At 43.3% G+C, this 12806-nt stretch overlaps 2 protein-coding genes across 3 annotated transcripts; both read left to right on the forward strand.

Moving 5' to 3' along the window:
• The first annotated feature begins 593 nt into the window (after nucleotides 1-593).
• wnt10b (wingless-type MMTV integration site family, member 10b) lies at nucleotides 594-3333 on the forward strand. The gene is made up of 4 exons (XM_056423392.1): nucleotides 594-792; nucleotides 1424-1686; nucleotides 1848-2299; nucleotides 2400-3333. The coding sequence occupies exons 1-4, from the start codon at nucleotides 719-721 to the stop codon at nucleotides 2898-2900; spliced, it is 1290 nt and encodes a 429-aa protein (XP_056279367.1). The 5' UTR covers nucleotides 594-718; the 3' UTR covers nucleotides 2901-3333.
• Nucleotides 3334-6298: 2965 nt separating this feature from the next.
• On the forward strand, nucleotides 6299-9973 carry arf3a (ADP-ribosylation factor 3a). Of its 2 annotated transcripts, XM_056422474.1 has the most exons (5): nucleotides 6299-6347; nucleotides 7322-7504; nucleotides 7602-7712; nucleotides 8014-8138; nucleotides 8230-9973. In XM_056422474.1, the coding sequence occupies exons 2-5, from the start codon at nucleotides 7357-7359 to the stop codon at nucleotides 8389-8391; spliced, it is 546 nt and encodes a 181-aa protein (XP_056278449.1). In that variant the 5' UTR covers nucleotides 6299-6347; nucleotides 7322-7356; the 3' UTR covers nucleotides 8392-9973. The 2 variants fall into 2 exon arrangements, with proteins under 2 accessions (XP_056278449.1, XP_056278450.1); XM_056422475.1 differs by lacking the exon at nucleotides 6299-6347 and having other exon boundaries at nucleotides 6879-7504.
• The last annotated feature ends 2833 nt before the right edge of the window (nucleotides 9974-12806 follow it).

Here is a 12806-nt window from a genome sequence, read left to right on the forward strand (position 1 = left end):
TTCAAACACAACAATGAGAAACAGCCGCTCTGATGGAGTGGGGAGGAAGGGGGCCCACATGACTAAAAACAGTATTGTTGGAAGGTCTGTTCGCGGAGCCGCCTGCCTGCTGCTGCCTCTCTGTCGTACAGTGGAACCAGCAGCTCTCCCCTCCCCCATTCATCATTTAACTCACCCCTTTATGAACAAAATCCACTTTGACTTTCCATATTTCATTTTACCGAGCGTTTCTTTGTTCTTTCTCTCAAAAAATGGAATATGATACGACATAATGTACCGTCCCGCTAAAAGAAAGCTTAGTATAAATACATGCATATTTCTATATCCTATCAATTATTATTTTTAGAGCATCCAGTGTTTTAGATTATCTACCTAAACCATTGTGCGCACGGCTTGCAAAGTGGTGCTTGTGCGTAAAAGTTTGGTCACTTCAGCTCGGACAAATGATCACACAATAAAATGATCAACTAGTGATTCAACTTTCATGTTGGCCAATATTTAGCAAACAGCCGCCTGTGGAGGCATCTCCTCCCCTCCCCTCTTTCTCTCCCCCTCCCGTTTACTCTCGCCCCCAAGCTCCTCTGTTCTCCGTCTTCACTCCTCGGTCGTTTGGCGGTGCATCGATAATACTCCACTCCTCTTCTTTTTGATATTCTTATCCAATACAGGATTTTATTACTAGTGTTTTAATGTCACGTCGCGTAAGACGCTTAACAAAATGGAGCTATCAAACAAACTCCGTTGGGACCAATTCCTGATTTTGGCAGCAGCACTTATGTCACCTGCATTAACGTGAGTGCACTTGAGAGCACCAGGAGACTTGATGTTACACGCGGGTTCTTGATACATGGAATTCGGCACGCGTTGAGGGAAGTTACTGTTTATGACTAAATGATTTAAACGAATATTGAATATATTTAGTAAAAAATAGAAACATGTGTCTCCGATTTTACATGCTGATTTTGTATAATATATTGAAACATTAGAATCAATGTTTAATAATTGTGTAGCCAAATCTGAACTATGCCATTAAGAATTGCATATATATCCCAATGTTATTATTTCTCCATAAGATGGTGTAACTGCAAGTAACTCTGCTTTTAGGACTTAACAGATGGATGGTCTGTTTAGAATTATGTTTTTCCTGCTCCAAGCAGCATCTGTATAAACTCTGTAACTGCTTATGCAATTGATTAACACATTTTATTGCTGTGTATTCAACAAATAGAGAGATGAGATTAATTCCCTAGTATATCCATTTAAAGTCTGGTTTAGTATTTTTCAGATTTTGTGAAGTAAAATCAATTATTATCGAAAGCATCTTTCCATTTGCATTTGAATGATGAACTCGTGACCAGCTTTGATGACCCCCTGGCACCTAACAACTCTCTCTCTCTCTCCCTCTCTTTCTCTCTCTCTGCAGGGTGCTGTGTAATGATATCCTCAGCCTGAGGGTGGCAGGAGATCCAGTGCTAACCCCTAACTCAGTGTGCCTGAGGCTGGCAGGTCTCAGCAAACGTCAAATGCGGATGTGTGTGCGAAGCCCCGATGTGACGGCCTCCGCTCTGCAGGGCATCCAGGTGGCCATCCACGAATGCCAGCACCAGCTCCGGGATCAGCGCTGGAACTGCTCCTCACTCGAGGGCCTTGGCAAGCTTCCCCACCACAACACCATCCTCAACAGGGGTGAGAGCCTGAGGCAAGCTAATAGTGGTCAAAACGGGGACCTGGGTTTCTGGGATGGGTATAGGGGCAGGTATGAGAGTTCTGCGCACAGACGCAGGACTATTTTAGAGCTACGCTGTTTGTCGGTTTCAACTCTTTGAGTGTGTCTCTCCTGCTCCCAGGTTTTCGCGAGAGTGCCTTCTCTTTGGCCTTGTTGGCAGCGGGTGTGGCCCACTCTGTGGCCTCGGCCTGCAGCATGGGGAAGCTGCGGGGGTGTGGCTGTGAGGCCAAGCGTCGCCAGGACGATGACAAGATCCGGCTGAAACTCACACAGCTGCAGCTGCAGACCCTGCAGAAGGGTGGAGTAGGCCACGGCATGACACGGTCATTTCCCTCAGAGCTCAACGGTCACCATGGTGACCTCCCCGCTAACCTGCGCTCCACCCACCCCTCCGCCCTTCTCAAGCCTTTAGCAGATGAGCTGAGCTCCATGCAGGAGACGTGGGAGTGGGGGGGCTGCAGTCATGACGTCCGTTTTGGGGACCAGTTTTCCAGGGACTGGCTCGACTCCCGCGGGTCTCCAAGAGACATTCACGCTCGCATGAGGATTCATAACAACCGGGTGGGCCGGCAGGTGAGTGATGTGCCCAGAGTTACTCTCCGCTGGCACACATGACTCTCAGGCTGATTGTTGCATTTCTCATTTGTTCCATCGTTTACCTTTCTCGACACAGATAGTGAATGACAACATGAAGAGGAAGTGCAAATGTCATGGCACATCCGGGAGCTGTCAGTTTAAGACCTGCTGGCATGTGTCTCCAGAGTTCCGGCTCGTGGGTTCTCTACTCAAGGACAAGTTCTTGTCTGCCATCTTTGTCAACTCACAGAACAGGAACAATGGGGTTTTCAACCCTCGGACAGGAAACGGCGCCAGCAGGAGCGCAGGTGGACTTAACGGAGGCCGCCGTCGAACCATGTCCAGAGAGCTGGTGTTCTTTGAGAAGTCTCCTGATTTCTGTGAGCGCGATGCTTCCGTCGACTCTCCGGGGACACAAGGACGCATCTGTAACAAAACCAGCTCCAGCACAGACAGCTGCGGCTCACTGTGCTGCGGCCGTGGACACAACATCCTCAAACAGACACGCAGCGAACGCTGCAATTGCAGGTTCCACTGGTGTTGCTACGTGCTGTGTGAGGAGTGTCGTCTCACAGAGTGGGTCAATGTGTGCAAGTAAAGTCCAGTTCTCACAGTCTCAGCTGCCTTTACTCATCCAGGACTCAAGATGGCGAGCCTGTCCCTTTCGCCCACTCCTTTTGTTTAAGCATTTGTTTTGCTCCTTGTGTAACTCTCCCAGAAAATCTGTTTATCACCCCAGCTCTTTCTTTCTGGTCCATCATCTGGGATCTATTTTCTCCTTGTAGCCGCTGTTATTCTCAAAATGCCAAGTCAGAGATTGAAGAGGTGACTCATGTCATTTGTCTTGCCATGGTCTGTTTAGACGTTGCCCTCTCAGCCATGAAAACTGCCTATAACCCATTTATTCTATCCCACAAAACAAAGACGAGCCATTTCTATATCGACATGCTGACTCTTCTTATTGTACAGTAGTTGTGTATTTGAATGTATATTTGTAAATGTGTTATTATTAATATTAATTTTGTGTTGGAGACTGTCTTTTTTCTAGTTTCTGACAGACTTGTGCTATTGCAGAGTGGCTCAGGATGGTGAACCAGTGCGGTTAGACAACAAAGTCTAATCCCAATTTATTACCTTTAACTGCTCCTCAAAAGATCTCTCACATACTTACTCCAATAGTATCTTCTGCACTGTAACTCAGACGGAGCAAAGATACTCATGTCGGGGTCCGTCACAAAATCTTTCTAGACAAGGGTTTTACTAATAGAAGATGACAAGATAAAGGACGGTGTTTTTGGTGTTTTCCTACAAGAACTGAAATATCTGGACAGAGAGCTCATCCACTTATCAAAGTGTGTATAACTGTTTAAATCAAGATGGTAAAGTTGTGGAGACATTCTGTCCTTCCAGATGAATACCTTATGATTCTGATTTATTTACACCATTGTAACAATAGACATTTCTTCATGAGAGTGGTCGCTAGTGGTCAGGTTTTTCATGAATATAACTGTGATGTGATGTGTGTCACTCTTTCTATGAAACCATGACTGAGATTTTGTCATTTGTGCTTGCCTTTGTCCATTTCATCAGTCCGAGCACTCTTTAGATTCTTCCCACATGTCGTACATGTCAAAGTGAGAGATGGACTTGCTTTAGTCTTGCACGGATGCTGAAGGGTGTTTGAATGTGTGTGTGTCTGCTGCTCTGTAAATGTGTGTGTGTGGGGGTCAAGTCCTACACACTACAGATTTGGGAGGTGAGAGACTTTTTTTATGGCCACTTCATGCTGAGAGAAGGACTTTTTATGGCTGCAGGATATTGTTTCTTTAAAGTATGACTTTTATTACTGGAGAGAAGCATCTAGAGAGCAGAGAGTGGGGGTGTTTATACCAGTCATTGGTGTGTGAGTATCTGAGGGGATCATCTGTCCGGAGTCCATAACCAAGGAAGGGAGTTGCTAAACCATGTGGGACGTTGTGTCCCTGTTACTTGGCAGATAGCCTTTAAAAATACAAACACATGCACATAAACACATGCATGTGTTTAAAAAAAAAAAAAAAAGGCCACTTACATGTCGGAATAATGGTTCTGACGCACAATCAAAGATATGCATGCTGATGCACACATATGAACTGTCAGAACTCTGGGTGAACCGAATGATTTGCACCTCCATTATAGTTAGACCGCAGATTTAGCAGAACTCTCATGTCAACACCAACTGAATTTATGAGAGCAGCGTTAGATGATCCAAACTCCATAACTCCATGCTCTATCTGCCATATTGGATTCAATGGCAATTAAGTGTTGTTTGTATGGACTTCAGTAAATATCCCTTGACACTTGAGGAATGGCAGTGCCAGTGGCTGAATTGACTATATTCTGTCTTTTTAGCATGAGGGAATAAAAGGGAGACGGCGACTTCTATGGAATGATAAGGTAATGGATTTCTGGTTTGCATTTCTTTATTCCTTTATCATTTCACCCTGAAGCTGCTGCGAAAAGGAATTTCCTGTCACTGTTTCTCCCATGTGTGAGACAGAGGTAGTTGGACAGTCTGGGATTGGTTTCTCTCCCACTCTGCTCTCTTTTCCTCTCTTTCCCATTCTCCCCCTCATCGTTTCAGACATAGACACATGCATAGCAACACATTGAGTGCCCCCCAGAGTAATGACAACCAGACTGGCCTGAAATGAGACGGCGGCGGAGAGAGGAAGTTAGGAGATAAAAGTTACCCGTTTTGAATGACAGGATGATTATATGTATAAAGTAAGGCGATTTAGTGTGTTTAGTTGGATATAAAGATAGGGAGATATATGCTTGGTGTACGTACAGCAGAGATGCAGAAGCAAAGGACAAATGGGATCTGGAGAAGGGGGTGAATAAAGTGTACTCTGTTTAAATACAGGCCTCAAAACATCTGCTTCTCAACTCCCCTTTCGTTTTTGATGTGGGACAGGCAGAGAAGGAGAGCGGGAGAGAAAACACAAGGAGCCAGCTACCCAGAACATCAAAGACCCTGCCCTCAACGCGCAGGCCCTCATTAGTTCAGCTAGCACAACCAACGAGACTTGTGATTGTGTTTGCCGGGGAACATGCTGGCAGACACTTCAGAGGAAAGGCTCCTTTAAGTCAGAGTTCCCCACCACACCTCTCCTGCCACCACCCGAGCCCGCTGTAACCCCCCTGTAACCCTCGCCGAGCTCCCCGCGCACACCAACTCGGCAGGCTCCCCCCCCCCATCATCCAGTCCACCCCATAATCTGGTCTGCAGCTGCAAACATCTGCTCCCCCCCTTTATTCCTCTGCCTTCACCACTGAGTTGATAAACACATCTATCACTGGACCGCTGACTGATAACAGAGAGGAAGAGGGAGACACATGTTAGGTGCACCTGTGAGGCTGCTCTGGTATATGTAATGTAATCACAATGAAATTTTTCATGTTGTTTGGCATGAAAAAATTACAAAATCAGTACTCAAGGTAACCTGCTATGATATTGTGTCAGTCAATGCTGCCTCCTGTCCTCTCATTGTCTGTGACACAAAGAGGGCTGCTGTCAGGAAGTATCACTTGGCATCCTATTACAGTCAGAAATTTACTTATTCATTAAGATGATTCCCATTTTAATTATTCATGTTTTCCTGTAGACGCTCTGTTACATGTCCTATTGGTTAGTTGTTGGTCTCCTGCTGTAACACCACACAAATAAGCATCCAAACACATGCAATGTTTTAAGAATTGAAGGAAATTGTTTGTGAATAAAAACTAGGCACTATTTAAAAAAAAAAAAAAAAAAGTCTTAAAGCAGGTAGATGCTGGCACGAAAGACATTCATTCCCATTTTTATAAAGAGACAATTAAATCATAGTTGTTCTCCAGCAGTGCCCCTGGCTTTTATCAAGTAATGCAGGATGGAAAATTTAAGAGGCGCTCCTGACGATCCAACTACCGCGAGAGTATCGCATCTTCACAGCCGTCGCTCATCGCGAGACTATCACCCAGTCCTCTGCCTGAATCCAGCTGGTATCCTGCCTGCCGTTAACGGGTAAGTGAAAGATGCAAATTGTGAAAATGCTCAAAGATGCATACGAGTCATACAGGTGACCGCGGCGTGCGGGTCGCTGCTGTCACGCGCTGCGGCGCTTAAATAACGCAAATGAACCGCCGTGCACCGACGACGTCAGGCCGACTGGTGCGCGTGTCGTGACTGCACAGAATATGACCCGGAGAATTGTCTTTTTTTCAGTACTCAGGACGTTCGCTATTGTTGTCACTATCCTAACGACGCGCCCATAATGACCCTTAATGACACGTCACTTGTCTCATTCCCACCCGTCCTGCTGGTACTGCAGCACCAGCCGCCTTCCCCTCGCGCGTTAGGACAAATGTGCTTGGATGTGCGGCCACTGCAGCTGTAACGGGCTCTGCTAGCAGCTACAGCGTGTGCCTTCCATATAAATGAATGGACACGTTAGATCATCAATGATGGCATCAGTTACGAAAAAATACATCATAGAAAATAAAGGTGTTCTCTTTGTGAAAGGGGGATCCTCCTGCTGCCGGCTGTGGATGCAGCTTATTTAATTATTATAATAATAATAATCACATTTTGGAATATGAATAAGAAAAGACAGGTACGCGTACAAGCCTTCACAGTAAAGCTGCAGGCTGTGTGCACTATCTCACAACCTGAGGTTATGTGTCGTTTAATGTGATGCAAATTAATTGTTACACTGGCATTCATTCAATTGCAGCAAACAGTTTAAAAGGTGGTTACTCTGCACCACATGAAAGCTGATCCACATAACAGAGATCCAGTAGCGAGCTGAGGTGTGAAGCATACTTTTATTGGCTTTCCTCTGAGGTGGCTTAGGGCCCTAATGAGGGGGTAATGTTCAGAGTTGCTTTTGAAGAGTGTGCTTTTTTGGTGTGGTTTTGAACTTTCTATATGTGGTTCACAGGCTTGTTTTGCTGCTATATAGGGAAAGCACGCTCATCAGTTCCCTCCCTGTGTAACAGTTGTGTTGCAGTTGAGGTGAGAGACACCGGTCATCATGGGGAACATCTTTGGCAACCTGTTGAAGCGCCTGATAGGCAAGAAGGAGATGAGGATTCTCATGGTGGGGCTGGACGCCGCTGGGAAAACCACCATCCTCTACAAGCTGAAGCTCGGGGAGATTGTTACCACCATCCCCACAATTGGTGTGTGAGAAAAAGAGAAACAGAATAACTCATGAAAACACTTGTCACTTGTTAGTTCCTCCAGCTGGTGTGACTGATTTGATTTGTTTTCATTCAGGTTTCAATGTAGAGACGGTGGAGTACAAGAACATCAGCTTCACCGTGTGGGATGTGGGTGGCCAGGACAAGATCCGTCCTCTATGGAGGCACTACTTCCAGAACACCCAGGGTGAGATGATTCACCTGTCCGCCATTTTGGACTTTACAGGGCCGACTCTGCAGCAAATGCTCGCCCCCAGCACCTGAGAGCACATCTGACTAATGTTTTAGATGATGTCATTTGCAAACAGCCTCCAACTGATCAACTGAGTCATGTTGTTAAAAAAGCCCCTGCATTGAATAAACCTGGCTGAGCGACCAAGTCATATTTAACAATATGATATCAACAAATTATTCATGGAATCTGGGATAGTCGAAGTGACGGTTTTGTTTTGTTTAACCCTTAAAAAGACAAGCGTCTCTCCTGACAGGTTTGATCTTCGTGGTGGACAGCAATGATCGTGAGCGGGTGAACGAAGCTCGGGAGGAACTGATGAGGATGCTGGCTGAGGACGAGCTGCGGGATGCCGTTCTTCTCATCTTTGCCAACAAACAGGTATGCACAATCTTGTGTCTCCTTCTTTGTGTTTCATTCTTCTGCACTAACTGAGGCCTCCTTAGTGACTGTCTGATGTGATTGTGTTCAGGACTTGCCCAATGCCATGAATGCTGCAGAGCTCACAGACAAGCTGGGCCTGCACTCCCTACGCCACCGCAACTGGTACATTCAGGCCACCTGCGCCACCAGTGGAGACGGTCTCTACGAGGGACTGGACTGGCTGGCCAACCAGCTGAAGAACACAAAGTGAAGAGTCGGGTCAATAGAGTGGGGAAGAGCCTGGGTGCCAGCTCCAGGTATTGGTTATAGTGGATCCATTGTGTTTACATGGAGAGGCAACGCTTAAAAGCTCCCAGTGGGTGACTCAATGGTTTCCTCCCCCCGAAAATATTTGTTTGAATTCTCCTTCATTTTGGTTATTTATTTTTGTTTGGATCTGCGTGAGCGTTTTTAAATGCAGTTGACCTAAATGACTTACTTTCTATATGCTGAATATTTAGATATTGGGATGTAATAGTATAATGTTACTGTAAAGGCATATGTATTTCCCCTACTTTGCAGTTTCTTTAACCTTTGACCTACTTCACCTTTAATTTGTTAAGAAATGTGATGATGTAGACCCATGATGGCAGAGCAACTGTAATATACTTTAAACTTAAGGTAAATTGTAAAGAATATCATAATAGTATAGTGGGAGTACTACTACTATCTCAGAATAATATCACATTGTTAAAAAAACAATGTACTTATACAGGCTCAGATAAATTTGAAGTTGTTCTATTCTCTCCATGCTTATTTTTTAACACTAAATGATGTGCTTCACAGATCAATTTGTGCTAAAAAAATTATATTTATTTTCAATTTAATGCAAATATGTTTATTAGAATTCTATTTATTTTATTAAACACAAAACCAGATGACATACTCTTAGTCTGAAATTATTTATATTTTCCTCAACATGTATTTATTGATTTATCCGTGCATTTTTTAATTGGTTTTATTTTATTACCATTGTATATTAAAGGCATCGAATGGTTCTTTTCCCTTTATTGCAATGTGCATTTACTTCTAAGGCAGCTGGGGAAAAAGGTGCCCTGTTACCACTGTATATTACCTCTTCCCAATCTGCATGGAGATATCCCAGTTCTGACTCGTGGGCTTGTCAGAGCTGTGAACTACTGCAGGCCACTGCTGTAAATACAGATTTGTTCTCAGTCGACTTCCTGGCTCAATAAGGGTTAAAACATTTTGTCTGGCGTTGGTGAGATGTGATGTCTGAACTCATACAGATGACAGAACAGGTACACTGTACCAGCCCCGTGGCTTTGGAAAAAATGCTGCAATTGGCCCGATGAGATTGATGCAGCAGAGCAAGTGATTGGCAAGATCAGAAAGCTTACATGGTTTTCGAATGTTTATTTTTAAGTCAGTTTGTGCAAGCAGCTGCACTATATCCATCAAAAAATACTCACATTGCTTGTCATCCTGATTTATTCATCCCTAATTGGTGTGACATTGCCAGTGTTTCTTGTGTTAACCTTACCTCTTTGCATTTTGTTGCACACTATATATCCAGATGCATTATAGTTGTTCAAAATGTAATGTTGGTTTCTTTCCTGTTTTTTTAATGGGGTGTTTATTTATTTTGGACCAAAAAGCAAGTGTTGATTTTAGTGTTGTTTTTTTTCTAATTTGCTAAGATCAGTTTTCTTCTTAAGTGTCCACACAAATCACACAAAATGTAAAAAAAATAGATGAGAGGATGATAGTAATACTGCATCATAAGGCATGTTAATACTGTACAAGATCTGAAATAAAAGTGACTTATAATAGCCTGTTTCCTCAGACTATATGTGTTAGTCTACATTACTGCTGCTGGTTGGAACAATGCTGAACTGACAAATGTTTCGGATTTATTGTAAAGTTTACTGAACAACCTAATATGCAAAAGCATGTTTTTCTATGTGAGCGTAACTGTAAATATGTTTGCGTAACAAGAAAAGTGTAACATGTTATTCTCAATCAAATTGAAAGTGTTGTAGATACACTTATTGGGGTCAGTGTGGTGGCAGATATGTACACATGACAGAAGTTTGTGTGTGTGTGCCCTCAATTACATTCAGTTGGGTTTGAACATTTTTTGTGGCCTTATATTGCCGGTGGTTTGTTTGTCTTTGATAACAGGAATGTCCAATATTCAATTATCTCACTTATGATCTGTAACACTGATGCACTCACAGTATTGTTGTGGCTAAACATCATTTATTCAATGACTATTGGCAGATTAACTTGAAACATTTAGAAAAGCAAGACAACATTCCAACTGATAAAGTTTATTTAAAAAAAAAAAATCTGAAAATAGATTTATTTAATTCAGTGGGATATTATCAATTGGAGTTAAAACAACACAAAATGGTGCAAAAGTGTTGAAAGATTTTATGATTCATAACACTTCATTGATCGATCAATAAAAACACCGAAATACAAATACATTTTGCCAAACTCATTTTCTTCATGTGTTATACATATTTGATTTGGCTCCTCCAATATTTTATGAGAGGGTGCATACTTTTAGTAAGTTATCAGCCTTTCCCCTACTTTGATCTATATAGTTTTTGCCTGAACAAAATATTCCGTTATCTCGTTTAAGATTCTTACTTCCATCCATTTTCTCCCTCATTGCAAACCTCCAAATCTGTTGATTTAATATAATTGTTTAATTATCATACTCAAGATTCTGAATTCAGGATTCATTTTTAACTTAAAAAATTTATTATTGTACTGGTTCCTAAGACTAAAGACAGATTAATTAACAGCACATATGACTAGCTTGATTAGTGAACAAGTACTGGTGGAAAAGAGGGAGAGAGCAGGTGAAATAGGTGGGAAGGACACAGATCTATGTCCTCTTTCTCTTTTGGCCTTTCCTAACTGCTGCCATCAAGACAACTTTGGCACAATCAGGTAGTTTCCCTGTGGAATTGCCGTACTCCACAGAGAGTCATTTTGTCTGGGCCAATCAGAGGTCCATGTCGGGGAGAGTGCCGCTGTGTCTCCAGGGGTGTGACAGCAGTATGTGGGTCAGAGCTGCTCCCGGGGCCACCAGCCCCCAGGCCCCCTGCAGGACTGCCACAATAGTAGCCCCAGGGCGGATGCCATAGCTGGGATTCCCACCCGTAACCGGGACGCCTTCGCCCAGGGCACAGACACACTGGCAGCAGCCGCACAATCAATTCATCAATCCCTGAAGGGAGTGGCAAATGCAAAAGGCCACAGCAGTCACCCCCACAGCTCGCCTGGGAAGGGACAGGGCCACCAAGGATGACACCGTGTTGGCCATGTGAAACTGCCAGACTGCAGAAACCATTAGGCCTTATTGAAGCCACTTTTCTTGACCTGACGGCAGAGACACCCAACTGAGAATGTGAATACTCAAACTACTCAAACATTTATTTGTGTAAATGACACTGTGATATTTTTTCCCTTTATACTGTTTTACAAAGCATGACCGACCAAATCACTTGTTGTTGTTTATTTAACTGACACAAGTTGGACAAAAAAATCTTTCAACTAACTGAGTATTGTTGCTCTGTCAAGTTTTCCATCATCCAACAGGCAAGTGAACACATCTCAGCTGATCATTTTATTAATCGAGTGTATATTACAACGTTTGGGTCAAAGACTAATCAAATAAAACCGCCATGTAGGTGCAAACACTGGTTGAGAGTTCACCTCCCACAGGCCCTGCAGGAGCTCTGGTATCTGAGCACCAATCCTTAGACTCTGTCTCCTCCTGCTGGACGGGGAGGGCCGTTTTGAGTTCAACTTAATAGCACAGACGGATGTAAGGATAATTAGTGTGTACTTGAAACATGCAACATGATTGGGTAGTTTCACTATCATAATAATTCCCACTTGGGGATTCTTCCAAACAAACAGCAACAAGTTTGCTCGTTCTCACATAAAATTAGATTAACAGGACGAGTCAGTTACTGATAACCACTCGTGAGATGTTCCCTTTCCACTCCTAGTTTCATGTTCAGGAATCTGGCCATTTTCTCAAATTAAGCTTCTTCTTGTTTTGGGTTCAGAAGTCAAATGACCATCTGACAATGTGCCCCATTGTAAAGGCCGCTCCATATACGCATCAAAGAGGTGATTAACCAGTTTAGGGCTGAGGGGACAATACTGCTCTTTACAGGGAAGACAGTGCAGCCACTCAGCACTGGGCTGCTGACTGGGAGCCACAGTACGGCTTCCTCATGCAGCTGACAACATGAAACCAAAATAACTGCAGATAAAGGGACATATAGGGTACATGGTGTTCAAAATACTTAGATCACAAACCTTTGTTTGTCAAAGTTTAAGTTACTTTTTAAGAATAAAGTCATACACAAACATAGTAAACTTGGCAAATTAAAAATTAAAGGTAGAAGTACATTAATATAAAAGTTATTCAGCTGTAGCTTATCTATAGGGGCCAAATGTGTTTTAAAATAAAAACTATCTCTATTCTGCCTCAATCTAACAGGATGTAATCATTTGGATGCGCATGGCAACAATTGAGTCAGCAGCTCATACCAAAAAAATGACGGGCCAACATCTAATTGGTGAATATATCAGGCTCCTGGCCAATCACAAGTCTCGCTCTCTCTGGGAGGGGAA

This window comes from Pseudoliparis swirei, chromosome 9 (assembly GCF_029220125.1).
Source record: "Pseudoliparis swirei isolate HS2019 ecotype Mariana Trench chromosome 9, NWPU_hadal_v1, whole genome shotgun sequence".
NCBI lineage: Eukaryota > Metazoa > Chordata > Actinopteri > Perciformes > Liparidae > Pseudoliparis > Pseudoliparis swirei.

Coding starts and splice junctions, on each gene's coding strand:
- wnt10b (XM_056423392.1), top strand. CDS start 719: ATGGAGCTATCAAACAAACTCCGTTGGGACCAATTCCTGATTTTGGCA. Junction 1,687..1,847: donor CAACACCATCCTCAACAGGG/GTGAGAGCCTGA, acceptor TCCTGCTCCCAG/GTTTTCGCGAGAGTGCCTTC. Junction 2,300..2,399: donor ACAACCGGGTGGGCCGGCAG/GTGAGTGATGTG, acceptor TTCTCGACACAG/ATAGTGAATGACAACATGAA.
- arf3a (XM_056422474.1), top strand. CDS start 7,357: ATGGGGAACATCTTTGGCAACCTGTTGAAGCGCCTGATAGGCAAGAAG. Junction 7,505..7,601: donor TACCACCATCCCCACAATTG/GTGTGTGAGAAA, acceptor GTTTTCATTCAG/GTTTCAATGTAGAGACGGTG. Junction 7,713..8,013: donor CTACTTCCAGAACACCCAGG/GTGAGATGATTC, acceptor CTCTCCTGACAG/GTTTGATCTTCGTGGTGGAC.